Here is a 27,883-nt window from a genome sequence, read left to right as displayed (position 1 = left end):
CCGCGAACGTAGGACCTGCGTGCGGGTCCGGGTCGCGCGCCGGTCCCTTCCTGGCTCTCCGCTCTCACCCAGCGTGAGTCCGGGCCCAGCGAGCAGCACTCACTAAATCTGGGGACTCTGGCCTCACCGCCGTCCTCGAGGGAAAAGAGGCTGACATCAGTTGGTGCCAGTGGTGGCGTGGCTGCTGTGCAACCCTGGGATGGCTGTGTAGACATTCCCATTTCTCGGATGCGGAAACAGAGGCTTCTATCCTCGGCCAGAACCTCCGAATTCAGATGCTCGGATTTTCAAATCCTCCTTCCTCCCATCACAGTCTGTCCTTCGGGGTCTCCCTGGGGTCCAGGCGAAAAGTCTGGGGACTGGAGACTGGGCACATTAGCGATCCTGCGTCTTAGGCCCCGGCGATATGCGTGGCGCCCTAGCACGTGCAGGGGGTTGAGCCCCCAACCCGGCGGGAAGCAGGGACGCCCCCACCGCGCGCACCGCTTCCCCCGCCAGGAAGCCGCCTGGAGGAGGCTGGGCAGAGGTAGCCCGGGGAGGCGCGGGGGGCGGCGCGGGGCCGGGACCAAAGTCCGAGAGGGGCCACGAGCGGTCCGCTGCCCAGACACTGTGCAGTCGCGAGGCGGGGGGGTGGGAGGGTATCCCGCCCTTTGACCCCCGGGACGCCTAGGAACAATGCGGCCAATGGGCCGCTGGGTGGAGCCGAGCCCCTCCTACACCCGCGGGGTGCACGCGGTTCCAGATTGGGCTCCCGGGCTGCCATGGCGCGTCCCGTGAGGGTGAAGACTTGGGTAGAGGAGAACCGGGCCTCTTTCCTGCCCCCGGTCTGCAACAAGCTCCTGTGAGTCCCAGGGACGCTCCCGTCCTTCTGCCCTCTACCCTCACCTTTCCCTCCTCCGTCTGCACGCCGCATCCCTCACCCTCCAGTGCCCAGTTCCTTGATCCAGAAGTCTGCCATCCTCTTGTGCCTTCAGGGGAGGGGGAGGGCAAGCTGTTCCGGGTTCCACCGCCCTCATCTGTTCCTCTTTCTGGTGACTCTGCCTGGGAGATTGTGACCTTGACTTCTGAAGATGGCTGAGTGACTGAACCTAGGAGAGATGCAGATGGCACCTCACCACCCTTTCCCCGGGCTCAGTCTCCAACCCCCAGTGACTCTCAGAAGTTTGGGGAGGTGGTTTTTCCATGCCTCAGAATTGCAGTAGAACCTGCAGGCAGAGGGTGATGTCAGTGGAGCAGCTCCTGTGGGAGGATCTTGATTTGGTGCTCTCCCCAGGCTTCTCTTTGCAGATGGACACACACGCCCACCTGGCCCTCCCCTGTAGCCCCTTCACCTCCCTCCCCTCCTCCCGGGCCCTGGGGCCCTGCCTGGTGTGCTCCCCAGCTCCCCGCTGACGCTCCCGTGTATGCAGAACATCCCCAACGGCCTGGCACCCCAAACCGCATGGCCGCAGTCACACACTTTGACAAGCTAGACACTGTGCCCAGTGTTTTTACACCCTCTCATGTAGTTCTCACACATTAGCTCCGCGGGGCAGGATTCTGGTAACTCCCCCAGTGTCCCACAGCTAGTGCAGGATGAGATCCAGACTCCAGCCCGTGGAAGGGCTCGACTCCAAAATCCACGCTCTAGGTCACTGTGCAGCATTGCCACGGCTCACGGCCAACATCCCCCTCAAAGCAGTGTGTCTTCTACCGCTGATGTTGCTCTCACCCCTTTCCTCCACTTCATCTCTGTGCAGCCTGGTTGTAGGTCCCCCAGTGTGCCCTAACGGTGTCTCGCCTCCCTCTACTCTTCCCCGGCCCTCTGGCCACTGCTCTGGCTCCACCTTTGTCCCTTCCAGCTTGGGTGGTAGGGACTGCCCCTGCCTCCAGCCCCCCACCCCAGCATGGCCTCCAACACAGCCCAGTATTAACAATCACAAAAGGCAGGCCCTGCCTTTATTCATTCAGCAGGTATTCACTGAGTACTTAGTACATGCCAGGTACTGTTCTGGACACTGGAGATGCAGCAGAAAACAAACTGACAGTCACTTCCTGGTGGCACTGACATTCGGTGAGAAGAGGCAACCAATAAATACAAACAGACAAGGGGTGGAGGCTGGCAGGCATAATGGGCCACAGGGTGGAATAGAGCTGCGGGTCCTCCACTGTGTTTGCTAGGGCAGTCAGGAAGTGTCTGCTCCAGGCCTCTCCTAGCTCCAGGTGGCCTGGTGGCAATCTTTGCCTTCCTTAGCTTCTGCTGCATCACACTGATCTCTGTCCTCATCTTCGCAGGGCACTCTTCCTGTCAATGTGTCTGTGTCTAAATCTCTCCCCTTTTAATAAGGATTAGAGGCCTACCCTACTCCAGGGTGACCTCATCATGGCTTAACCAGTTATATCTGCAATGACCCTAGTTCAAAATTAAGTTGCATTCTGAGGTCCTGGGGGTGAGACTTCAACATATGAACTTGGGGTCAGGTGGGGGAGGGGGTCATATGAAATGGCTGGGAGGTTTTGAGCAGAGGAGAGACATGATCTGGCTGATGGATTGAAATAGTTCTTGAGTGGGCTCGTTCAAAGACTTTCCATATGTACCTAAATTATACAAAGTTGATTTGAAAAAGAAAAACTTTCCTAGGCTCCCTGGCACCCCTCAGGCCAAGATCAAACTGCTTAGCTGAGCTTTTGTGGCCTGGGGTGACCTGGTTCCACCTTCTTGTCATTGCTCCCCAAGACCACGCCCACACCACCAAGACCCCCAACACTTCCAGTCTCAGGCTATCTGCATCCAACTTTCCCCTCCACTCCCTTCCCTAATTGCCTCACAGCCTCAAGCCAGCAGTTTCCAGGAGCAGAGAGTCTGTCTCATAATCAGACAGCTTGGGGAGAGGGGGTTAGATAAAGGTCATTTTACCCCTCCACTGCCCCCAGGCCCAGGAGGTGGTGCCTGTGGTTTGCTCTCCTGTAATTGGAGATCTTGAACAAGGCCAGGGATCCTGGTTGATGAAGCGATCAATCCACCACCATGCTGCTACCCCAACTAGGTCAGAGGATGTTGGGGACACACACACAAATACACCGAGACATACAGAAGGACACAGGTACACACGTATAATCTCAGACACACATACACACACTCTTGGATAAACAAGGCCATACTGGGATGACAGGGGAGGGGGACAAATGTCAGAGATTACAGGGACAATGATGCAGAAACAGCCCTGTCACCTCTCCCTGGTGTACCCAGGCTCCTTTCAGGCCCCCCACAGGCCCCGGCACCCCTCCTGTCCTGTCCCACGAGCTGATTCAGGACCTCTCCCCCTTGTCCATTGCAGGCACCAGGAGCAGCTCAAAGTCATGTTCGTCGGGGGCCCCAACATCAGGAAGGACTACCACATCGAGGAGGGTGAGGAGGTAGGCCTTCTACTGCCCCCCTTTTTTTAATAGCCCTGAAGGAGGGGGACACTTCCCAAGCAGGAGCCAGAGCCTGTGGACAGAGAGGAGGTGGTCAGATGGCTGATGGATGAAGGGGGCTTAATGGAAATCACAGGACAAAACTGCTGCCTGGAAGTTAGGGATACACAGTGGCACATCTAACAGCTCCGTGCTCCAACTCTGCTGAGGGAGCCCCCAGAAAGAGCCCGGACTCTGTGGGTATGAGAGGGAGGCTCTAACTGTTGGGCATCACCCCTGGTCCTGGACACAGGGGCCGTCCATGTGCCAGGTGGGAAGTCCTGATCCCCTCTTCCTAAAATCTGAATAGGAAAGATTGGCCTCCCAACTGAGACCTACATGCTGAGAGGGACCTGGGTGCTCCACTCTGGTCTCAGGAGCCTAGTTCTCCGGGAAGGGTTGGGGCCGGGAGGCCCCCTCCTTATCTAGAGGGCCAAAGACATATCAGTTCCTAGGAGCTGTTTGACAGAGGGGAAGGTTGGGTGGGGGGAATTTGCACCGAATACCCTTTTGTACCTTGAATTTTGAACTGTGTTTCTGTACTGCCTACCTACCCGAAAGTGAACAAACAAAAGTAAAATTAAAAGAAAAAGATGAAGGGTGACTGGGTGGCTCAGTAGGTTAAGCGTCCGTCTTCAGCTCAGGTCATGATCTTGCAGTTCATGAGTTCGAGCCCTGCATCCAGCTCTGTGCTGACAGCTCAGAGTCTGGAGCCTGCTTCGGATTCTGTGTCTCCCTGTCTCTCTGCCCCTCCCCCACGCACACTCTGTCCCTCTTTCTCTCTCTCAAAAATAAATCAATAAATAAATAAACATTAAAAAAAATTAAAAAGAAAAAGATTCTCTCTCTTCCTCTCCCTCTACCCTTCTCCAGTGCCCTCTCTCGCTCTCTCTCTCTCAAAAAAAAAAAAAAAAAAAAAAGGAAGAAAAAGATGGGCCGCCTTAAAGAGGGACACAGGTGGCTTTCCAGCTCTCAGGATCTCTGGTGACAAAAGATCAGGATAGGAAACTCCCACCCACCTCCTAAGGGCCCTGATGCGGGGGTTCAAGGTCCAGAGTCCAGCCTCCACCCCCACTGCTGGCCTCTCAGCCACAGCCAGAACTGGAAGGAGCACAGGAGAATCTCTCACTCAACAAATATTTACAGAACACCTGGTGGGGGGTGGGGGCAGGGAGGGGGGTAAGGACCCCGGGCCAACAGAAGCAGCCTTTCAAAGCAGGCCAGCCCTTCACCTCTCCTAGCTCTCCTAGCCTAGCCACCTGCTAGCCACCTGCTTCTCAGCACACCTCACGGGAAACTGTTTTCCTCTGTGGGAAAAATCAGCAGGAAAATCCTCAAAGACAAGACAGGATGGGATTGGGAGTGGCCACCGGGGGGGAAACTAGGCCTGTTGCAGGGTTTCTTTGCCTGCCTCAGTGAGCCTCAGGCCCCTCATCTGGTTTTCCAGAGGCTTCTGCTCAATTAGCCCTGGTGTCAGTGCCCACCTTTTCTTTCTCCCTCCCTCTTTCCTTCCCCTGGCCCCTCCCACCTCTACCCCATACCGCACTTTTGGGTTTCCCCAAGCTGCTCTGGTAGTACAGATGGGTGTCCACTGAGAGGCCCAGGCCAAGCAGTGATCAAGCAGAATGGCTAGCAGATGAGGAGGGCTGGCCTGAGTACGTGTCCCCTCTCAGGAGGGACACTCAGGTGACTGGGAGGAATTTGGCTCCAAGTGGGTTTGTGACAGCTTGTTCTCATCCTAAAGTTGGGGAGAGCACCAGCCACAGGCCCTGGGAGGCTGCAGAGCTGAAGGTCAGCATCTTCTCTACTCCTAACCTAGCCTCACCCAGGCTGTGCTATGGAAGCCCCCGAGGCCCAGGGTCCAGGCTCCTCCTTGGTGAGAAAAAAGGCATCCCTGAGCCACATTTTCTTCCTTGCTGAGCTCAGGCTTCTGCAACAGCCCTTCAGGGTCCCCAGCTTCACCCGCCACAGGTATTCCATTTACCCCGCTACTTCTCTTGAGAGGCACGGATACAAGGGGGTCAGCCAGACCTGGGCTGAAGGCTCTGCCTCTTATCACCCATGTGATCTTAGGCAGGTCACATCATGCCACCTCTCTGAGGCTGTTTCTTTGCAGCACATGGGGACACTGGCCCCTGCCTGGTGGAAGGATTCAGTATGTATAAAGTATGTATGTGCACAGAGCCTGGTGCAGAGAAGGTGCTTAAGACACACAGCCTCTCTAGGGGCGCCTGGGTGGCTCAGTCGGTTAGGCATCCAATTTCAACTCAGGTCATGATCTCGTGGTTCCTGAGTTCAAGCCCTGCCCCGGGCTCTGCTGACAGCTCAGAACCTGGAGCCTGCTTCTGTCTCCGCTTCTCTCTGTGCCCCGCCCCCTCCCCAGCTCATGCTCTGTCTCTCAAAAATGAATACACGTTAAAATAAAATGTTAAGACACATGGGCTCTCTGGACCCCAGCCCCCGTAAGGCCTTGGAGGCCAGATCTGATTTAATATCTGCCTGAGCAGGTACAGTTAGTCTTCTCGCTAGCCCCAGGTCCCAAACATCATTTACTTCCAAGTAGAACATAATTCTTTTTGGATTGCCCATGGCTGCTTGGAATTTTCTGCTGCTCAGGACCTGCACCTCTGCTCCAGGCTAGGCCTGTCCCTCATCATAGGGAAGGCGTCTGGGCAGAGAGGCAAGACGCCACTTCCTTCCTATGTTTTTGTTTGAGGGCTGCTGACACTTCGTAGCCTGCCTGGAAAGGGCTTGAATCTGGCCTAGACCATCACTCCAGATCCTACCTCCATCCCAGCTTTCCCTGATATTTGCAGGCTTAAGGTCTGTGGCCCCCTCCCTGTTTCCTCTTCCTCCATCTGTGGAAGGACCCTCCCCTCCCGCACAGGGGCTTTCTCCCAACTGGGGTGGGGGCAGTTGTTACAGAATTGCTCCCTAAGGGAGCCTAGTAGGTTTTTTATTTGTTTTAAATAACGTGTCTGGGTTTTTTTAAATAATAAAAGTAAATATTGCTTATTGTAGAAAACATACAAAATACAGAAAAGACAAATGTGTACCTCATTCAGAATGCCACCATTCAGGAGACCAACTGTGAACACGCATTTATACATCCATCACTGCATAATTTGAATCCTGCTAGGTAGGTGTGGTTTTGAATCTTGCTTTTAACGTGCATTAAGCATTCACCATTTTCCCATTTTATTCAGTTATTCAAAAACATAGTTTTTAGGGGCGCCTGGGTGGCTCAGTCGGTTAAGCATCTGACTTCAGCTCGGGTCACAATCTCACAGTTTGTGAGTTCGAGCCCCACGTCAGGCTCTTGTGCCGACAGCTCAGAGCCTGGATCCTGCTTTGGATTCTGTGTCTCCCTCTCTCTCTGCCTCTCTTAGCTTGTGCTCTGTGTGTCTCTCTCTCAAAAATAAATAAACATTAAAAAAAACCAACAACACAGTTTTTAATAGCTATATAATGTTCCGTATTTTGACTCTATCATAAAAGAGTGGCATTTCCCCTATTATTATGATTAGCATTCTTGTTGCTACTCCCGCACCACTAATATTAACAGCTAGAGGTTTATTGAGTGCTATGTGCTAGGTACATCGGTGCACAGCACCCTGGGCAGAATTCACAACAACGTCCTGCGTAGATACTGTCATTTTATGAAGGAAGAAATGTAGGCACAGAGAGACTAACTGAATTGACCAAGGGTACACGGGGACCTGGCTGAGCTGAGGGTCAGGTGACATTGGAATCTATGCTTTTAACTACAATGCGCTGCAATCAAACAGCCATGTTTATACACCAGGAGAGAGGTGCCTTTCTGAATCGCTGCAGCCACCTTCATAGAGACAGAAATGCTAGGGCAAGAGCGCAAAGCGGCCAACTGTCCTGGACTTTCCTGGTTTCAGCACTGCGGGTCCTGCATCCCCACAAGCCCCTCAGGCCACTGCGCACGGGTGTGAACGGTGGGAGTTCTCCCTGACCATTGCCAGTTTGCCCATCAGAGGGGTGATGCCACCTCGCCACGTTTCTCTAGTTTCCCTGCGCTTGCCTTGATTTCTCTTAGTAGATACGGTGACAGGAACCTCTAACTGCTTACATGATAACAATAGTTATTAATAACACCCCTTCAACTGTTTGGCTGGGGCTTTTAACACCCGTGCCGTGTGGGACTGGTGGAGAAAAAACATGCCTGCCTCCTTCTCCCCGTGCCTTGGGGTGATCTCAGTAAACACATTATTTAGGAATTTAGGATGGAATAGAAAAAACATAGTAGGGCCCCCCAGGGAGATAGGAGGTGAGTGCTCCCATCCCCACAGCCACCTGCCCCCGCAGGCTTCCTGGCTTCCTGCTGGCCCGCCATTTACACAGCCGAACTCCAAAGGCATTTGAACAGACGCTGCCCTGCCCACCGTGTGGAGGCATCAGGTGGTCGAGGGAGCCAGCACAAGCTTCAGAGCTACACACAGACTCAGGTCCAAAGTGTAGCTCCAGGACTAACTGGGCGACCTTGGGCAGGTTGCTTCACTCTGAGCCTTTTTCTTTTTTTCCTTTCTATAGAAAATGGGGCTAATAATACCTTTGGAGGCTGTGGTAAAGATTTCTGATAATGTATAGGAGAGTGCTTGCACAGACCCTGGGACACAGTACGGGGGCGCTTCTCCTTACCTGAAGGGCTCACTGAATTCCCCAGTGAGCCTCTCAGCCAGCCTCCTGCCCCCACACCAGAAACCAGCTATTCTGTCCCAGGTACTTCAGTCATCACTTGCATATCAAGATGTGATCCTGTGTGTCCCCAGCACACCCATCTGTAGCATGTGTCAGGGGAGGCTGGGGGCTCGGGGCAGGAGTGACAGAACTGCTCATAAAGGTCTTCAGGAAGTTTCTCAAGTTTCCGGGTCAGAACTCCAGCCAAGGAGCTGGAAGAGGGATGGGGGAGGGTCTGAGCCTGTCTGCTGTCCTGTCCCACAGGTGTTTTACCAGTTCAAGGGCGACATGATTCTTCAAGTCCTGGAGCGAGGAAAACACCGGGATGTGACCATTCGGCAGGGAGAAGTGAGGCTGGGCCCCAGGGGACGGGTGGTGAAGGACCACGGAGCAGAAACCCATCGTCCACTCATCCTGACTTTGGTTGGAGTGTGTCCTCCCTGCCCTGTCCGGCCTCCCTTCCTGGTCCTCAGGCCCTTCCTCCTGTGAACTTTCCATCCTCAGTAAGGCCTGACATTCCCTCCAGTTCCCAGCTGGAGACTGGCAGAGAGGTGGGCTGGGTGGACCCTGTGGGTTGGTTGGGGAGGCCAGGACACTGCGGGCACCAAGGTCTCTGGGAGGGGATTGCATCCTTGCTGGCACCTTGTCCCCACCACTGCAGATATTCCTCCTGCCCGCTGGGGTACCCCACTCTCCGCAGAGGTTTGCTGACACTGTGGGGCTGGTCATTGAACGGAGACGGCTGAAAACCGAGCTAGATGGGCTCAGGTAAATGGGCCTTGTCTGGGGGTCTTGGGCAGAGACACGGGGCAAGCAGCAGAGGAAAGAACACTAGACGGACCTGAGAAAGCACTTCCTGGCCACTGAGAGGGGTGGAAGCAGTGCAGACCCTGTGTTTGCTGGCTGACGGGGACAGGGTAGGGGAGGTGGTGGCGTGCAGTTGATGATGGGGTTAGGGAAGGATGCCCTTTTGATCCCCTGGGAGCCCATTCAGCCTAAAGGCTCCAGCTGGGACCGGAACCTGTGCTTCCCACACTGAGGTCTGCAGGGATTTGGGAGTGGGGATGCCAAAGTCAGAGCCCCCTGGCCAGGGCAGCCAGGCACACTGCTGCTCCTCCCAGCCTCCAACCCCAGGATTTATTCAGTCTCTGCCAGGATGCCCTTGGCTTATTTCTCTACCCCAGCTCATTCCACAACCAGTGCTAACATGTGTATGACACTTGCTAGAGCACCAGGCAGGTGCTTCGGGTGTATTTATTCATCTAACCCACCAGGGATCCTATGGGGTAGGTACTGTTATCATCTGTACTTTATAAACAAAGAGACTGGGCACAGGGAAGTTGAGTTTGCTAGAAAGTGGAAGAGCTGACATAGTAGAGAAATAGGAAATTAGGGTCAGGACAATCTAGATAGGAGCGTGAGTAAGCACCAAGGAAGGGACAGGGGGACCTGGGTGGCTCGGTCAGTTGAGCGTCTGACTTCGGCTCAGGTTGTGATCTCGTGGTTCGTGGGTTTGAGCCCTGCATCAGGCTGTGCACTGACAGTGCAGAGCCTGCTTGGAATTCTCTCTCTCTCCCTCTCTCTCTGCCCTTCCCCTGCTTGAGCTCTCTCTCTCAAATAAATAAATAAATAAATTAATTAATTAATTAATTAAAATTTAAAAATAAATAAAGAAAAGAAAAGAAAAGAAAAGAAAAGAAAAGAAATAAAACTGAAGGAAAACAGTTAAAAAAAGCACCAAGGAAGGGACAAACACCAGTGCTGAGGGGGGGGGGGCACTCTTTCTATAGCTGAGTTCCCACTGGGTTCCAATCAGTCACCTAGTTATTATCTGATGCAGCCTGTGGCTCAGAAGGACACAAATTTGTCCAAAAGCTAAACTATTTTTTTTGTTTTTTAATTAAGAAAATTAAAATTTCTCAACAAATTCCTGAGATCAGGATACTTTGCCCCGTATTTTCTGTTACAATGGATATTTTTTAATGCTTCCCTTTTTTCTAATCACCTGTCTTGAAATCAGGAAAAGTAAAAGAAAGCAAATAAAGTTAAAATTATTTGTCAGGAAAGGGGTAAATTTTGTTATGTGAATGATATCTCAATAAAACAAATAATAATAAAGAGAAAACCAGGGCGCCTGGGTGGCTCAGTCTATTAAGTGTCCCACTCTTGGTTTCAGTTCAGGTCATGATCTCACACTTTGTGAGTTCCAGCCCCACATCAGGCTTCAAGCTGACAGCTCAGAGCCTGCTTGGGATTCTTTCTCTGCCCCTACCCTCCCTGCTTGCTCTCTCTCTCAAAACAAATAAATTTAAAAAGAATTTTTTTATTCTCTCTCTCTCTCTCTCTCTCTCTCTCTCTCCCTCTCTCTCACTCTCATTTTCTCTCTCTCTCTCTCTCCCCTCTGCCCCTCCCTGCTCAGGCATATGCTCTCTCTCTAAAAAACAACAACAAAAACCCCCTTAATGTTAGTGGTTGCATATACTGATCTACTGCATAATGGTCTGTTGTAGAAACAGAGGCCTGCCTTTCAATTCCAAAATAATTTTTCACATGGGGCTTTATATAAGGGAGTCTTTAGTGACAGAGTGGACAGTGTCCTCAGTAACATTTTTATAGCAAATTCAATAACAGATTTTATCTGGATGCCTTTTTTCCTCTTAAGATTTATTTTTAAGTAATCTCTATACCCAATGTGGGGCTCGAACCCACAGCCCCGAGGTCAAGTCACCTGCTCCACCGACTGAGCCAGCCAGGTGCCTCTGGCTACTTTTGGCCCTTAGTAAAAGCCAGGGACTCAGCGTTAAAATGCCACTCTGAAGGCATGCTTCCTGGTGGCCAGCTCCATGCCAGGATAGAACGTGAGGTGCCAGACGGGGAGCGTGTCTGTAAACCATGTCCCATGAGCAGGAGCACTTCTCTTTTTCAGGAGAGGTTGAAAAGTGGACGGAGCTGGCCTGGGCCCTGGGAGCTGAGCCTGAGGTTAGACATTCGGTCAGCAGAAGTGCTGCACACACAGGGGCCTGACGCACAGCCCCCATCTGCTAGCGGAGGAGCTCACCGAGCCAGGCTGGGGATTGGGTGGGCTTCCAAGAGTTTCCTAGAGACTGTGCGCCCGTGCACAATGACCTCCCTCTGGAGAAGAGGTCTAGTGCTTTGCTCCAATTCTCAAAGGCATCCATTACCCTTCAAGGAGCAGGACACCTCATCTGGGGGGCATCTTCTGCATGTTGGATTCTTAAGGTTCCATGCGCTCTGATCTAGAGCTCAGCAGGCAGGCAGAGCATCCAGCCACAGGCCCCGTATTCAGGCTCAGCCTTGGCTTCCTCTTTGTAATTGATGTTTTCTGTGTTTCTAAGACTCTCAGATCTTGTAATGCTATGTAATCCTTGCCAAGTTACCCAGCTTCTCTGAGCCTCACAGTTCCTATCCATTTTGTAAAGTTTGGGGAACCAGGAAGGCAAACGGGGTCAATAATACCCACTCCGGAATTTGAGGTACACAGTGCTTTTGGGAGAGCCAGGTTTGGGCAAGCAAGCATTGGCCACTAGGGTGTGCTAACAGGGTGAAGCAGGCAGCCAGCTCTGCAAGGCTAGCCAGGGTCCAGACTTCCACAAGCAGAGCCAGGCTGCCTGAGGCTATCCAGGTGGGGAGCTGGGTTGCCTGTCCTTTGCTCTGGCAGGTACTACGTGGGAGACACCACAGACGTCCTGTTTGAGAAGTGGTTCTACTGCGAGGACCTTGGCACACAGTTGGCCCCCATCATCCAGGAGTGAGCCCCCAGCCCAGCCCCTGCATCTTGCTCTCTGAGGCCCCCTGCACCGGCTGGGAAGGGCAGACCCATCCCAGCGATACTCTGTAGAAGTAGCCCCCACATTGGAGCCATCATGCCTGGGATTTGGTGGGGAAGGTCGGCCCTCCTGGGGTGGGAGGGCCTGAGGGGGAGAAGGGGACTGCTTCATGGGGCTGGAAGTGAGGGGAACCCACAGCAAGTTGTGGGGGGCCTACGAGGGTGTGGGCTCCCACACCTGAGAGTATACGAGTATGTGTGTACATGTGTGTCTCACTGGCCACTCCTCCTCCCCATTTCTCCCTGCAGGTTCTTCAGCTCTGAGCAGCACAAAACAGGAGAGCCCATTCCTGGTGAGCCCCCTGAACCACATTTCCCCCTCCCTCTCTGCTTTCCCAGAGTAGAATGGGTCTTGGCCCAGAGTGCCAGTCTCCTTTTGAGGACTCTGCCTAGTACCCAGAGTGTGAGATCATGGCACCAAATAGTACCCTCCACATGGCTGCTTGGGGCTTGAGCTGCCTCCAGAGCCCTTTCTGGTGATTTAGAGCTGGGACCCCTGGGCCTGCTGGGGCTGGGCAGGCTGGGCCAGAGGCCACTGACACAGCTGTGCTGTGGGTGCAGACCAGCTGCTCAAGGAACCGCCATTCCCCCTGAGCACCCGATCTGTCATGGAGCCGATGTCCCTGGAGGCCTGGCTGGATCGCCACCGCAGAGAGCTGCAGGCAGGCACACCCCTCAGCCTGTTTGGGGATACCTATGAGACACAGGTAATGAAGCCCTGGGCCACTCAGGACATCTACCTAGCAGCCCTAAGAAATGGTAACTAATCACACACACACACACACACACACACAGAGTTTGGGAAGTTGTGACATGAACAGGGGCCTTCCTGTTTTCTCCTTGACTCAGAGAATGATGACTTTGCTATGAGTGGAGTACATGGTCTCAAGCAGTCTTTCTTTGCCTTCAGAGTAGAAGTTGCCCCATCTACTGACTAGTTCCTGAGGGTTTAGAGTTATCCCTCTATTAGGAATTCCTGAGCCTTTGGCCAGTGTTAGCCTGGGGAGCCAGAAGGAAGAGAGGTGCCTGGGGGTGAGGGGTGGGTGGAGTGATGGACAGGGAGAGACCCACCCAAACAAAGCTGGCCTTCTTTCATTCAACATTTATTGAGTGCTTATTATGTGTCCGGCTTTGGTAGGAAAATTAGAGTCACTGCCTCGAAGAGTGTATGGTCTGATAAACAGACAAGTTCAACAATTACCATAATCACGTGGTATGTTATTTGATAGAGAAGCTTCAGCAAGCCATAAGACAATAAAGGTGGAACCCAGGCTGGGAGGGAAGTCAGGGAAGACTTCCTGGAGGAGGTGATGTGTAAGCTGCATTTTAAAGCAAATTTAGGCATTTGCAAAAGGAAGAAAGAGAGACTGAGAGCATCCCAAGTGAGGGAGAAGCATGAGTAAGGGCATGGAAACTTGAAACAGCCTGGCACTGCAAGTAGCTGAGGTTGGCAGGAGCCAGGACAGGGAAGTGGGGGCAGCAGGCACCATTGCTAGATGGCAGGAGTAGCAAGCAGTGCCCAGGTCCTGACAGGTCTCCTGGGCTGGACAAGGTGCAAGGATTTATCCTGGAGACAACAGAGCTTCCCCCAAGCATTAAAGCAGGGAGATGACGAATCCCCCTTCAGAAAGATCACTGTACTGTGTGAGGACAGGATCAGAAGGCAAGGGCAAGCATGGAGGCAAGGAGACCTGCTAGGAGGCTCGTGCTTGCTTGTGCTTTACAGTTTGCCACTGGCACATCCCTTGCTGTTTGAATTAGACATTCTCGTGGAGAGATGCTCACTGGAAACAGACCTGCCCTGAAAGGTCTGGCCTGCAGACACCTGAGCTTACACGGGGCTGTGAAAGCAGGTGCACACCACAAAGCCCCTCCCAGCCCATCAGGGCAATGGCCTTCAGCACCAGCTGGCCTCATGGCCCCGCCTTCCACCTCTTTCACACCCCTGCTCCCACCTGCTCCGGTTTATGGTGGCAGGTATCTACTGAGTCCCACTCTGGGCCAGCAGGAGCACAGCCTGCACAGTAGCTGTGTGCTTCCAGGCGAATGCAGGCCAAAGAGGTTCATCCCCACCCATCTCCTTCCTCGTTCTTAGGCCAGAATCTCATGGAAGAAGGGAGGTGGCTCTCTGGGGAACTATGTGTGTGTGATACATAAGTCCACACTAGGCCGTGTACACGCAAGTGTGTGTGTCCCAAGTGTGCCCCTGGCACTCATGCCTTCGCATGGGTCAGCAGTAGTTGTGATGGGCATCAGAGGAATCCGATGTGCATGTGTGTGTGAAAGGCAAGCATGTGTGATCCCAGATAACATGTGGGCAGCTCTGTTCATCACGGATGCAGCAGGGAAGCCTGGGCCTGGCAGCCTTCCTCTCTGAGTCCCGGTCTTTGCTCTACACATGAAGATAAGGCTGTGCCTGGTGCTGTGGGCCTGGTGTCCGGGGGCCAGGTTCAAGACCATCTCCTATGTGGGGCAGAAGCAACAGAAAGATGTATGTCACTTCCTACCAGGTGATTGTCCATGGACAAGGCAGCAGCAAAGGCCCAAGACAGGACGTGGATGTGTGGCTGTGGCAGTTGGCAAGTGGGGCCCCTGGGAGAGGGTGGTACATCCTTCTGCCCATGGGGACAGGCTGCTCCTGGACTTTGGACTCCCAGAGCCTGGGGCAGCTCCCAGGGCCTCCTTGCCAAGGCAGACTCAGGGACTCTTGGACAGGTGTTGAGGCCCAACAGCCTCCATTCAGTTCTCCTGCTCCTCTTTCCCAGGAGGGCTCCTCTGTGGTGACAATTGGGGAACAGCGCCTGAGCCTGGCCCCCGATGACAGCCTCTTGGTGCCAGCTGGGAATGCGTGAGTGCACGGGAGGACTTTCCCCCAGGTGTGGGAGCCCGCTCCTTTCCCTGGGATCCTCAGGGCCCACCTGTCTGACCCCTGCCCACCCGTGTCTCCACAGGTATGCCTGGGAGCGAGGGCAAGGCTCTGTGGCCCTGGCTGTGACTCAGGATCCTGCCCGCAAGAAGCCCCTGGGGTGATCCTCTGAGTGGCCCCAAAACAGCCTCCCCCCCACCATCAGTCTCCTGCCCTCTCTGCTTCTGCATGTACCACTGCTGAGCCACTCAGCATCCCGGAGCCGGACCCTGGACATCATCATCATCCTCTCAGCTGAGATGCCAGGCTCTTGGGGGGCTGGTCACACCCCTTCTCCTCTAACAGCTCTCTGCTCACTGCCCTGCACGGTTCTGCTAGCTGGTCTGCTCCTTGAGGCGGGGCTGCCTCTCCATCCCTCTGTCCCCACATACTCAGCACAGCACTTGCCTGCCACCAAAAAGGCCCTCAATAAAGGCTTCCTGGTGGACACTCGTGTATCCGCATGTACACAGACTGTCACTAATGGCAGACCTTGTGTGCTCCTGTGACTGTGTGTGTGTGTGTGTCTGGGATGGTGGGGGTCACTGGGTGACAGTCCAGGATGTGAAGGCAGAGGCTGGCGCGAACTTGGGCTGCAGCAGGGCATTGCTCTGTGCGGGAAATGAAGGGAGAACACGGGAATGTCCCAGGGAGGCCCCCTGTGCAGGGCCAAGCGGCCATGAGAAAACGAGTTTGTCCCTGGTGCCCAGGGCAGATAATCCAAACAAATGATAAAAATTAGATGTTTTTCTGAACGTTAGCTCTGCGCTAGGGAATTCCCTAGAAGTTTTTACATACATTATCTCATTGAATCCTCACCATACTCTAGGAAGCTCAGAGAGGTTTGGGAAACCAGCAGCTCTGTTTCCAAGCAAGGCCTGTCTGCATTCAAAGCTCAGGCTGGTGGGCTTACCACCCTGCACTCTGCGGTCGCAGCCTGTCTCCCTCAGCCTTGGCCAGATGGGAGCCCAGGACAGGGGAGAGGCCTGGAGGCTCTGAGAGAGAAAGAGACCAATGGCCACTGTGCCCAAAACCCAGAGGCCTTGGCAGAGTTGGCACACGTGGCACTCTGCTGACCCCAGCCCGCTGGCGAAGGGGGTGTCAGGTTCTGCAGCATGGAACCGCAGCCTCCTTTGGTGCTGTCCCAGGTTATCAGGAGCTTGAGACCCTCGTGTCCATGCACAGGCCTGGCCCCATGGCCTCCTGAGAACACCACGCAGTGGAGGAGCAGGACTTGCACCTTGTCTGAAGACAGCCCCAGCCTCCACTCCTCTCTCTGTAGTGAATGCTGGGTAGGGATGGAGTGGGGTAGACAGTGGACAGGGAATCTGGAAGGCTTTAAGGATTGTTCTGTGTGGGGGAGAAACATCCAGGTCCCAGGCCATGGCAGTGGAAATTGGCAGGGAACCCTCTGCCTGTGGGAGGTATTTCATCCTGTACATGGACTCTGAACCATCGGGAACCTGGGAGTAACGACAGCAAGCTGGCAGGGCACAACAGGCTTATTCCACGAGGCCATGAGCACCACAGTCAAGGTATTGACTGGACTGCCCACTGCACTCGCCTGGAACAATGTTCTGTTGGCACCACACTCCCTTGCCACCAGAACTGGTGAGGGCAGGGACACAACCGCCCAGTCTGTATGTAATGGGGTGGGGGCTGATGTCCAGGGTGGCCTGCATGATCCTGAGCTATGGGTGCCAGGACCAGCTCCAGCCTTCAGGCAAGCAAATGTCTGATCCCTCGGGGCTATGAACGCTTTTCCCCACCTTACCCCAGCTGGGCCTTCCTCCCACTTCAGGGTCCTCTTGGGCTTCCATCACCCCACTGCTGAGCCTTGCTCTCCTCCCCTGCCCAGGGCAGCATAGACTCCCCCCACCCCCCTTCAGAGACAATGTGGCCAGGTCACTCGATGTAGGGCAGGGAGGGAGGAGGGAGGGCTGCAGGGGTGGGGGGAGGCTACAAACAGGAACGCTGGGTGTTTCTCAGTGGCTGCAAGGATGCTGATGAAAACCCCAGGATATTGAGTCATCGTGGTGGCCGGCTAATAGTGAGCATCATTCCACTCTGCCCTGAACACTCTTGCAGGGGTAGAAAGACTGGAAACTTCTCTCAGGTCCGTGGCCTAAGCAGCCCATGGAATCTCATAACCTGAGCTCTTCCTCTCCCCTCCTTTCTCTCCCTCCCTCTACTCTTCCTGCCTCCCTCCCTCCTTCCCTCTCCTCCTCTCCCTCTGCCTTCACCACAGACTGGGGGTCACCTGGAGAGGCCTCGGCTCCCTGCCACCCAGCCTCCTCCCCCATAGTATCTGCCTTCCTGGCACCAGCCCTGGGTGTGGAGTTTGTCCTGGGCCTTCTGGGGAACAGCTTGGCACTCTTCATCTTCTGCTTCCACACGCGGCCCTGGACGTCCAACACAGTGTTCCTGGTCAGCCTGGTCATTGCCGACTTTCTCCTGATCATCAACCTGCCCCTTCGTGTGGACTACTACTTCCTGCGCGAGATCTGGCGCTTCGGGGCCACTGTCTGCAAAGTCAACCTCTTCATGCTGTCCACCAACCGCTCAGCCAGCGTGGTCTTCCTCACGGCCATCGCACTCAACCGCTACCTGAAGGTGGTGCGGCCCCACCACATGCTGAGCCGGGCTTCTGTGTGGGCAGCCGCCAGAGTGGCCGGGGGACTGTGGGCGGGCATCCTGCTCCTCAACGGACACCTGCTCCTGACTGCCTATACTAACCACTCCTGCCTCAGTTACCAGCTGGGCAAGAACACCTCGGCCTCACTCCGCTGGCACCAGGCACTGTTCGTATTGGAATTCTTCCTGCCGCTGACACTCATCCTCTTTGCCATCGTGAGCATCGGGCTCACCATCCGGCGCCGCAACCTGGGTGGGCAGACAGGCCCGCGGAGGGCCGTGCGCATGCTGGCCGTGGTGGTGGCTGTCTACATCATCTGCTTCCTGCCCAGTGTCATCCTTGGCATGGCTTCCATGGTGGCTTTTCGCCTGCATGCCTGCCACATCCTCAACATCTGCTCCCAGCTCTTCCACGGCTCCCTGGCCTTCACCTACCTCAACAGTGTCCTGGACCCTGTGCTCTACTGCTTCTCAAGCCCCAACTTCCTCCGGCAGGGCCGGGCCCTGCTGGGCCTCAGCCAGAGCTGGCAGGGCTCAGCCAGTGATGAAAGTTCCTACCAGCCTTCTGCTAGGTACCGGGAGGCCTCTAGGAAGGCAAAGGCTACAGAGAAGCTGCAGGCGGAGGTCTCACTGGAGTCATAAGGCCCCTCTCAGGACAGGGGGTTTACAGTGCCATGGAAGTAAGGACGGCCAGGATCCGACCTGGAGGGATGAGGTCACTCCCCGGACTATTGCCAGCTCAGGGCGCCTCACCCAACTGGACATCTGCAGGAACCAGTTGGGTGACAGGAAAGAAAAGGGTTTTGACCTTACAGAGCAGTGTATCCTGGATGATGTCCCCAGAGCACAGGAAAAGAGCACTATGGCAGGTGGAGACAGGCAGAGCCTGTGTCAGCTCCACCCCAAAGGGCTACATAGCTGCCCAGTCCACGGGCCAGAGTGTGATGACTGTGAGAGCACAGGTCTTGCTTTAGAGATTGGGCCTCTGCATTTTCTCTTATCTCATTTGTCCCTTTCAATGCTAATAAACTTCTTTTTGAAAATGCAAGCTTGCCTCAGCTGTTCTAAGGAAAACCCAATGTCTTTGGGTCCATCTGGCCCTGGGGGTCAAAGTGAGTGCCCAAGATGAAGGGAAACTCAGGGGACACAGTGGGGAAGCCATCTGGGACACCATCCTTCCACATTGTTCCTGGGGCCGTGAGGTGTCCTTCAAGGCAGAACTTCTCTGGATTACAGGAAGGGCAGCTTGTCTGGATCCCCAGGAGACCCCTGCTCCTCTCTGGCCTTCAGCACCCCTTCTGCGATCCTTGAGGTCTCACCCAAGGCACTAAGGGCCCAGCCCAGCTCTCCCCTGGAACAACAAGGAGATCTTCCACCTTGGAAGTTACTTCATCCAGGTCAGGCTCCTAGCTCAGCTTGGGCTCCCCCCGCCCCACCCCCACTAGCTTCCCTCAGCCCCAAGTACCCTTCCCTGGCCTTGGAACCTGTGGTAGCTGCTACCCCGCCAGGACAGGACCCCAGGTGAGGACAGGGGCCTCAGAGTCACCAGGACTGACTCTCATAGCCCTCTCCCAGGACCAAAGCCACCTTGCCCACCTCCATCCCTTTGTTCTGCTCAGTATGCCTGTGATCAGTCTCTGAAACCACCTGGGCTAACCCATCCACTGGCCTGGGTCCCCCAGGCACAAGACGTATACCTGGCATGAATTAGGGTTTTTTGGTGGGTGAGGGGGCAGTGGTTGGCCCTTCTGTCCACAGGGGAAGTCATTCTTTGGTAACTGCTTTTAGGACAAATTCCTAAAATACTTATGCAGACCCAATCTGCATTTTCTACTCTAATCTCCTAACTGTAACCTGGGAAAGCAACAAGTTTTCTAATCTAGGTTGGGGGAGGGGGAGGCATAGCCTTCAAAGTTTCCAAAGGGCTACTTAGAGGTCAGTAGCGTCCCAAATATGCACCACCTGTACCCTGTGTGTCTCCAGCCCTGGCTACCTCAGAACAACGAATACACATGCACCTCCCTGCTGCAGGGACAGAAGAAGCTGGAACTACTTCTCCACTCATCACCTCACCCATGAACTTCTAGACTTTAGGTATAGGTTCTGATGAATGGGACCAAATCCCCTCTCCCCAATTCCCTTTGGAGTTTTAATCCAAGTGCAACCCTCTCATATCATAGACAGGGATGCTTTCCCTCTATTAAAAGTCTTCAAAAATGGAGGTCAAAGCCTAGGAGTCACTAATGTCCCGGGAGGGAGGCATCTAGGAGCCATGCAGATGTTGGGGTGGGAGATGGAGAACGTGTCAGGTGGAGGGAGGCGGCCCGGGGGACAATAGGTTGGATGGATACTGGAACCGATCTCCCTGGTGTATCTCCAGCCCTCTTTCCTTTTCTGAAAACACCAGCTGCTCTCAGAAACCCACAGAGAAACAGAGAACTCAAACCAAGTGTGTGCTGCTTGGACCCCTACAAGGTGGCTCCTCATGTGTCCCTGCCCTCCATGGCCCCCTGCTCCATGCCTCCCTTCTTGATGCTGTCTCTTTCACCCTCCTAGAGTCACTCCTAGGGACTCCCCACCTCTCCACCTTCTGCCATGGGGAAGAACGGGCCAAGACCGGCCCAACCCAAGCTCAGCTTGAGATTTGTTATTGCCAAGTCAGACTGGAGGCTGGGGACTGAGCACTTTCTCACGGAGCCACACCCCTAGGGTGCTAACACACACTGTGTGCTGAACGCCAGGCACTTCCCCTCTGGTACCATCTCTTTCCATGTTTGTACCAGCGTGGGCATGGGTGGCTCTATGGGAAAGTGGGGCTCCATGTGCCATTTCCTCCCTCTTCTCTTTGCTGGCCCCTTCTCTACCCTATCATGTCCTCCCACCCTCAGCAACTGGGCTCACTTGCCCTGCCCCCACCTCCCAATTTAAGGGAGTAACCAAATGGTTCCCATGGCTTTCATGCAGTGCTCTCTCCCCTTTGAGGTGTCCTAGGGTAGAGATCAGTCACAGAGTTTGGGCCCACTCCTAACCTGCCCAGGATCCTCCTTGCCCCTCATCTTGACATTGGACTGTTCCCTCTCTGATGACTGAGCCACCCCGCCTTTCACAAGGTCCTTTCTGGTGTCCCTCATGGGACAGAAGCAGGGATTCAGGCTGCCTCCACACTCCCTACATGGAAGGCCTCCCTGGTCCTAACCTTGAATTAATTCTTCATCTGTGAAATGGGAACATTGATTTGGCTCTCATCCAACTCCAGGGGTTGGAGATGGAAACAACTGATATGCCTGAGTGCTGAGTGAAAAAGGTAATTATTACATAGTGGGGGAGTGGGGAGAAGGAATGAAAAGGGATGGAGGAAGAGGAAGAGAGGAAGGCAAACTGTGTTTAAGTGCAGAAAACTACAGGTGGGAGGGCTGCAACCATGGTGGTATAAGGTTGGCTGGAAGAAGGCTGATTAAAGATCCCATTTCCTAGGGGACCCTAGGTAGCTCAGTCGGTTGGGTGTCTGACTTCGGCTCAGGTCATGATCTCACGGTCTGTGGGTCTGTGGTTGCAAGCCCTGCGTTGGGCTCTGTGCTGACAGTTTGAAGTCTGGAATCTGCTTCGGATCCCGTGTCTCCCTCTCTGTCTGCCTCTCCCCAGCTTGTGCATGTTCACTCTCTCTCTCGATAATAAATAAGTTAAAAAAAAAAAAAAAAGATGCTATTTCCCACATTTGGGTTCCAAATGGCATTTTGGCCCCAGGGGTGAGCTACACTATTCAGTGTGAATTTGGAGAAGGGCCTTCTCTTCTTTCTCCTAATGTCCCCTGTGAGACGAGCAAATGGCATCTATGACTTGAGTCTGGGGACTTCCGTGCAGGGGGAGGGAAGGCAGGGCTGGGCTGATGGCTCATAGCCACTCATCCTCCAGCGTTTACTGGGCTCCCACCAGTAAACAGACACTAAGCTAGAGGAAGATGATATGACTCTGACCTTGAGTCCCTCTAGGCCAAGCCTGGGAGAGGTTGATCTGCAAGTGGATCAAATGCAGCCCAACCCAGTGTAATCCAAGGTTTTGGAGGTAGCAAGTCATAGCCAGGAGCAGTCAGAAGAGCTAACTGCCTGGTGTCAATGAGGTAATGCATGTGAGCTGAATCCCAGAGGATAAAGAAAGGAGCAATGGGAACGGCATCCCTGGCACAGGGCACAGCACTGTGAAGAGCTGGCATACAAGGGAGGATGAAGTCACTGAGGCAAGAAAGGAGGTGGCCTAGGAACAGAGTTAGGGACAGGTATGAAGGTAGGCTGAGCCACTAAGCACACCACATTCAGAATGTGATCCAAAAGACAGGGACCAACCATCCACAGAGGGGTCCACATCAGCAAAGTCCTGTGGCAGCAGGATCAAAAACAGCCTCTGGCAGGAGCACATCAGTTGAGGTTACAAAGCAAGTAGCAATAACTGTCAGGCTCCCTGTCTGTGAGAGTGCCTATTGAAACAATATGCTGTTTTAGAATTCATGGGGGTGAATGATTCCTGCTTCTTGCAACCATTGATCCTGACTAAAACATGCATTAGAAAGGACCATAAAAAGGTAATGAACATGTTTCTGCATTATAATTTGCTATGACCCCATTCCTATACTCCTGAAATTTAAGATGGCTATCATTAAATAATTTAATCTTCATCTCTCACTTCATTTGACTCACTCAAGTCAGCGAGACCAAAGTTGGAAGGGAAAGAATGCACCGTCTCTACACAGGATGGTAGCAAGATGAGCCCACGTGCACTAGGACACTTCATGTAGACTACCAGAACCATGGCTTCTACCCATAAGGGTTCCAATGCTAAGTGGAGGGACCTGGAATTCAAGAACAGGAAGGAAGGTCCTCATGGGTACAAGTTCACAAATAATCTGGAGGTTGGAATTCATTCATTCATTCATTCCTGTCTTTATTTACTTATGGGAGGGGACAGAAGTATAGAATGTTCAAAGAGATTTCACACTCTCAGGACCCAAGGCAAGGACCCTACCTACTGATTCTGACCCAGCCAAGAGCCCACCACAGCCGCAGGAATCACTTCAGGCCTGATGGGAAGTTAACAGGAAAGGGCCACAGGAAGGCAAAGCCATCATCTCACCTCCTGGGCTAATGTCCATTTCTGCGTCCCATCTCAGAACCCCAGAACAGTGCAGAGAACAGACAGTGGTGGCAGACTGCATGGATTCTAGTCCTACTTCTGCCACTTCCTGCTGTGACTTCTCTGTGCCTATTTCCTCACATGTAAAAAGGGAATTACGGTACCCATGGTACAGTGCAAAGTACGGTACTCATGGCACCAGGCATCCATGAGATGATCTCTGGCATTACCACACTATCTTGGCTTTTATTTTCTGTGCCACTTCACTGAGTGGTCATCAGAATAAATATGAGAAGTCAACTGAAAACAAGTTGAAGAAATCCAAAGTTGCTTTTATTTTTGTTTTTACTAATATAAGAATGAACCGTGACAGTGCCTCAATTCTATAACCCACCCAGCCCAAGATTATTCTAGTGGTGGGGCCAAGAACAGGTAGAAGATCTCCATCAGTGACCTCTTCTTAAAGCACAAGGACATCTTCCATCAGGCATCAACATGCACCTGTCATGTTGAATGTCAAGAATTGAACTAAAGCCTTCTTGATCCTTCTACATTCTCAGCCAGTAGTATTGCCTTCTGAGGTTAAGGACTCTAGGTCTGATACGTGATAGATGGAGGAAAGCTTCTTTTCACATTTCGAGAAGAGTGGGTGCAGAAGTGTGAAGAACATGACTCCCTTAGTTCAACCACCTCCCCCTTTAGTCTGTAACTCCAAGGTGAAATGTTCTTACAACTCCCCTTCCCAGGTTTGGCTTTTCTTCAAGGTGTACAACCAAAGCCTCAGGAAGTCATCCATGGGAAGCATACGAGGGTTTACACAGATGCAGGACAATACGTTAGTTTTTCCTTTGGTCCCAGCACACACTGGGCGAGCATCTTTCAGGAGCAACCCCTCCAGCATTGTCTAGGCTGTACTTCTAAGTCATGAATGGATTGCTCAGCACCCTTTGCCTGTCCTAAATGATTCCTAAAAGTTTCCGGTAGTCTCACACAGTCTTACTGCCCTTGGTTCCTACTGGCATGTTATCCTGCCTTTAAAGTTACCAAACCCCTGACCCATGGATGCCTCTTTCAGATTTCATATCTTCCTCAAACTTACTTAAATAAATTTCCAAAAGCAGTTACCTACCAACTAATGCAAGAATGAAGCCTAATATTATGCAAATCACTGCTGAGACCAGCTCTGCAGGAGGTCGGGGAGGGAGGCCTGGTTGTTCAAGAGGCTCTCTGCACACCTATCACACATGCCCCCTCCTTGCCCACAGCACTCCTTTTTGCTTTGTCTCAGACTCCTACACACTGTGTACTCCCTCCTGGCTGCCAGTCAGACTGGCAGGTGAGGCTGCTGGACTAAATACAGGGGACCTGGTTTGGATATATGCTGCACCATGGGTCAGGACGCTGGACCACGGCAATGGCATGCTGTGCACCCTCCTGCCTACTGATACTGAACAGAGTCGGAGTCACATCTGGGTTGCTCTATTTATTGACACCTTGGCTAGAAATTTTCTAGAGTACAGAAGGTTGAGAGCCTGATCTGGAGGACAGGTATGATGCCAAATCTAAAACTACCTTGGCATACAAGTATTGTGAGGACATAAGGAGGGGCTCAGAACTCCTGTCTTCAGTGATCATTCTCCAGGACTCAGGCTAGTACCAAGAGCCTCACACAGTACAGTCAATGCCAGTAACCTTCCCACTACTAAGCAAGAAGACAAGAAGTGGCATAGAATGGAAACAGAAACACTAAAGTACTGCCTTCATTATCTTGATGCTTAAGCTTCCTGGGAAGCCAGGCCAAGATGTTAACTTAGCCAGTTATCCCTATTTCACTTCCAAGCACTGGAGATAGAAATTTCAGGGATTGGGGTTTCTTCCCTGTGACTTGGAAAATCCTTCTTCTCATCTCCATGTCGAATCAACAGTTCCTTAGGTACTAGGTGCAAAACCTGAAGCCCCTATCATTTTCTCCACAGGACTTACTGGCATATCCTTCAAGCCACTTCATTTGTTCCATTCCTCTTTTTCAGTCTTTCTGGACCTGCAGGTTTTCTGCACACAGGAACTGCCCGAAGCATGATGAAAACAAGAAAGGGGCCAGCTTTCACCTACTGGCCAACTGCCACCCCCGCCATCTATAGTGGCCAAAGGGACTGAAAGATGACAGCCTAGTCCTCTTTGATCTATCATGGGTTTGAATTTAGGAGTTCCCAAGTCTCAGCAGGCTAACTCAGTATCTGATGTGGTTCGTAAGACAGAGATGTGCTCACCCATGGCTGCTCAGTGAAAGTAACAGTGACGTCCAAAACCAGCCCTCTGGTACGGCACAAGTGTTGGTGGGCCAGGATGACCCCTGTCCTCAGCAAAGGGCTCTCAATCCTAACTCCTGAATGGCCCCAGACCATGTGGCTGTCTCCTCCCAACTTGGCATGGGGGTAGCACAGACTTCCAAAAGGAACTCCTTTATTAAATGCAGTGAGCAGTCCAACACTGCTACTTGGGTCAAGTCACAGCGAATGCTGGAGAAGTGCCTCTGATCCATACATGGCCAAATCTGCTCAGGAACCTGGGGATTCCGGGAATGAGACCCATAGATGCCAGAGGACGATGTTTCCTCTGCTGGCGCCATATCACCTAGCCTAATGGTTTCATAAGACCCAGAGGCCCATTCTGAAGACAGTTGGCAGGGAGGCAAAAATGGCAGTCTTAAGAAGTCTTCAGACAAGTGGACAGCTCAGCAGGACAGCATGTGTGCACCCAGGGCTCACTGTGCAGCAGCCATCACCAGCTTGGTGAAGGAAGGTATATCACACGGCATCTTCAGGGTGCTGGAGGTAGGCGCTATGGCAGGAGAGGGAGGGAACAAGAGTCAAAACTTTGCCAGGTTAACACACCCTCAGACCCTGAGAAATTATTTCAAAGAAGTCATTCTCAATGGGGAAAAAGCTGGATGTACAAGAGTATGTGTTCTAGCAGCCAAGTGGTTACCAGAATGTGGACTCTGCAGTTAAGAGACCCACCTCACTTTTTAGGGCAAGTGATGAATGCTAAATCTCCTCTTCCTCATCTGTAAAACACAAGGACAGTCTCTACTCCCCAGGGATGTTATGAGATTAAACCAGATAATCTGCGTAAAGCACCTTGAGTATAATAGGTGTTCAACTACAAAGGTTTGCTCTTATTGTTATGCATAAGGGCAGAAAGAGAATGCAGGGAAAAGGAAAGGGTAAATTGTTAAGGGTGATAGAGATAAGGAAGTTTTCCATGACTGTTCTGACAATATCAGTCTTTTAGGTCTTATCCATTTTCAGTTGGTATGGAGGACGCCACAATTTGTTGAGCCCTGTAGCTTAGGAAGAAAAAAGCAAAGTAGAAACAGTTGACTTTTTTTTCATCAGGGTTTTTCTCACTTTTCTAGATTTCACTTTTGGAAAATTCCTAAGAGGTTTATAAGAATGCAGAAAAAAAGGGGAAAATGGGAGGGCACAGGAGAGGGGAAACGAAGAAGGGTTTGACAATCAAAACTTAAAAGAATCTGCCTACAACATTTGCTCACCCTGCCCAAAGGCAGGGCTGTGCACAGAGGATTACTCTGTCCTGATTAGAGGGTCTGCTCTCCCAGGGCCTACTGAGAGAGTTGCAGGGATGCCCCCTGGCTGGGCAGACCACCATGTGGCTAGAGAGGAGAAAGACCTTGTAACCACAGGCAAGGAGTCCATTCTCAGGACTCTGAGGCAAGGCACAACAGAGTCTCTGTCCCTCCTCTTCCTCGGACAGCTTTTCAGCTGTAAACAGTATATAAAAGTATGGGTGCTTGGGTGGCTCAGACAGTTAAGTGCCCAACTTTGGCTCAGGTCGTTATTTCATGGTTCGTGAGATTGAGCCCCTTATAGGGCTGTCTGCTGTCAGCATGGAGCCTGCTTGAGATCTTCTGACCCCCTTTCTGCCCCCCCCCCCCCCCCCCCTCCCTTTCTCTCTCTCTCTCTCTCCCTCTCTCTCTCTCTCTCTCTCTCCCCCCTCCCCCTCCCTCCCCCCAACTAACCTAAAAAAATTAAAAAAAAAGAGGACATAAGAGTCCAGTTCCATAAAAGAAACACAATAAATATTTATCAGTGCCAGAAATAAAACAGATAATTGTTTGCAAAGACCTTAGAAAAGTCTAGCCAGTGTTTATAATCTTTTTCTTTTTCAGCCTATCCATAAATATCATATTATGTAACTCAAAATTAAAAAAGGATTATATTTGGGGCGCCTGGGTGGCTCAGTCGGTTAAGTGTCCGACTTCGGCTCAGGTCATGATCTCACGGTCCGTGAGTTTCAGCCCTGCGTCAGGCTCTGTGCTGACAGCTCAGAGCCTGCAGCCTGTTTCAGATTCTGTGTCTCCCTCTCTCTCTGACCCTCCCCCATTCATGCTCTGTCTCTCTCTGTCTCAAAAATAAATAAATGTTGGGGTGCCTGGGTGGCTCAGTCGGTTAAATGTCCGACTTCAGCTCAGGTCACGATCTCGTGGTCTGTGAGTTCGAGCCCCGCGTTGGGCTCTGGGCTGATGGCTCAGAGCCTGGAGCTTGCTTCCGATTCTGTGTCTCCCTCTCTCTCTGCCCCTCCCCCATTCATGCTCTGTCTCTGTCTCAAAAATAAATAAAACGTTAAAAATAAATAAATAAATAAACGTTAAAAAAGGATTCTTTTTTCAAATGTAAACACCATTATCACATATTAAAGGGTTAATAATTCCTTAATATCAACAATTACCCAGTGTTCAAATTTCCAATTGTCTCATAAACATCATAAATGGGTGATTTCTCAACCTTTTAAAATTCAATTTCCCAGTCTGAGGAGATTCTGAGACAGCCCCTATTAATCAATCCTATCACAATAATCACTAATTTAGGCCTACTAGACCACATAAGAAAACCAAAACCCAGAGAAGTTAGGTGATTTGCCCAGGACCACACAGCTGGCTAAAGACAGAGCACCTGACCCACAGCCCACTGCTTTCCCTGATATCACATGGTCTGGCAGTGTGAACACTGAGGTAATCATTAGAAGTTTTCAAGTCAGCAAGTCTTAATCTAATAATGTGCCCTTTCTCTGTAAGAAGAGAACCACTAGAACCCTCCTAGTAATTACACACTCATTTTTCTGAGATAAAAACTAAGCTCTCAAGTTAATGCTATCAGGTAGAAGTCAGATCTTGATCTTTATTCTGTGCTTCAATTTAGCCATGGAAA

General features: G+C 52.3%; 3 protein-coding genes across 8 annotated transcripts in view; 2 read left to right on the top strand and 1 right to left on the bottom strand.

The window, feature by feature from the left end:
- The first annotated feature begins 457 nt into the window (after positions 1 to 457).
- On the top strand, positions 458 to 15,408 carry HAAO (3-hydroxyanthranilate 3,4-dioxygenase). Its single transcript, XM_049651429.1, has 10 exons — positions 458 to 841; positions 3,318 to 3,396; positions 8,407 to 8,490; positions 8,804 to 8,910; positions 11,822 to 11,911; positions 12,239 to 12,282; positions 12,551 to 12,696; positions 14,500 to 14,568; positions 14,755 to 14,837; positions 14,941 to 15,408. The coding sequence occupies exons 1-10, from the start codon at positions 762 to 764 to the stop codon at positions 15,017 to 15,019; spliced, it is 861 nt and encodes a 286-aa protein (XP_049507386.1). The 5' UTR covers positions 458 to 761; the 3' UTR covers positions 15,020 to 15,408.
- A 1,547-nt stretch (positions 15,409 to 16,955) lies between these two features.
- OXER1 (oxoeicosanoid receptor 1) lies at positions 16,956 to 18,570 on the top strand. Its single transcript, XM_049651423.1, has one exon. It carries the CDS (start codon positions 17,031 to 17,033, stop codon positions 18,168 to 18,170), a length of 1,140 nt encoding a protein of 379 aa, XP_049507380.1. The 5' UTR covers positions 16,956 to 17,030; the 3' UTR covers positions 18,171 to 18,570.
- Positions 18,571 to 22,438: 3,868 nt separating this feature from the next.
- Positions 22,439 to 27,883, bottom strand: part of KANSL3 (KAT8 regulatory NSL complex subunit 3) — a 43,560-nt gene continuing 38,115 nt past the window's right edge. For all 6 annotated transcript variants that reach the window (XM_049651416.1, XM_049651417.1, XM_049651418.1 and 3 more), the window contains one exon: positions 22,439 to 25,493. In XM_049651416.1, coding sequence (XP_049507373.1) covers positions 25,473 to 25,493 — 21 coding nt within the window. In that variant the 3' untranslated portion in view covers positions 22,439 to 25,472. The remainder of the gene's footprint in view (positions 25,494 to 27,883) is intronic.

The sequence above is a fragment of the Panthera uncia genome (genome assembly GCF_023721935.1).
Source record: "Panthera uncia isolate 11264 chromosome A3 unlocalized genomic scaffold, Puncia_PCG_1.0 HiC_scaffold_11, whole genome shotgun sequence".
Taxonomy (NCBI): Eukaryota; Metazoa; Chordata; class Mammalia; order Carnivora; family Felidae; genus Panthera; species Panthera uncia.
This window is presented reverse-complemented; position numbering and strand designations above follow the sequence as displayed.

What these genes read in the sequence shown, in the direction of transcription:
- OXER1 (XM_049651423.1), top strand. Translation starts at nt 17,031, where the DNA reads ATGGAATCTCATAACCTGAGCTCTTCCTCTCCCCTCCTTTCTCTCCCT.
- HAAO (XM_049651429.1), top strand. Translation starts at nt 762, where the DNA reads ATGGCGCGTCCCGTGAGGGTGAAGACTTGGGTAGAGGAGAACCGGGCC. An exon ending in TTGGCCCCCATCATCCAGGA is followed by an intron (nt 11,912 to 12,238) that starts GTGAGCCCCCAG and finishes TTCTCCCTGCAG; the next exon opens with GTTCTTCAGCTCTGAGCAGC. An exon ending in GGGATACCTATGAGACACAG is followed by an intron (nt 12,697 to 14,499) that starts GTAATGAAGCCC and finishes ACTTCCTACCAG; the next exon opens with GTGATTGTCCATGGACAAGG.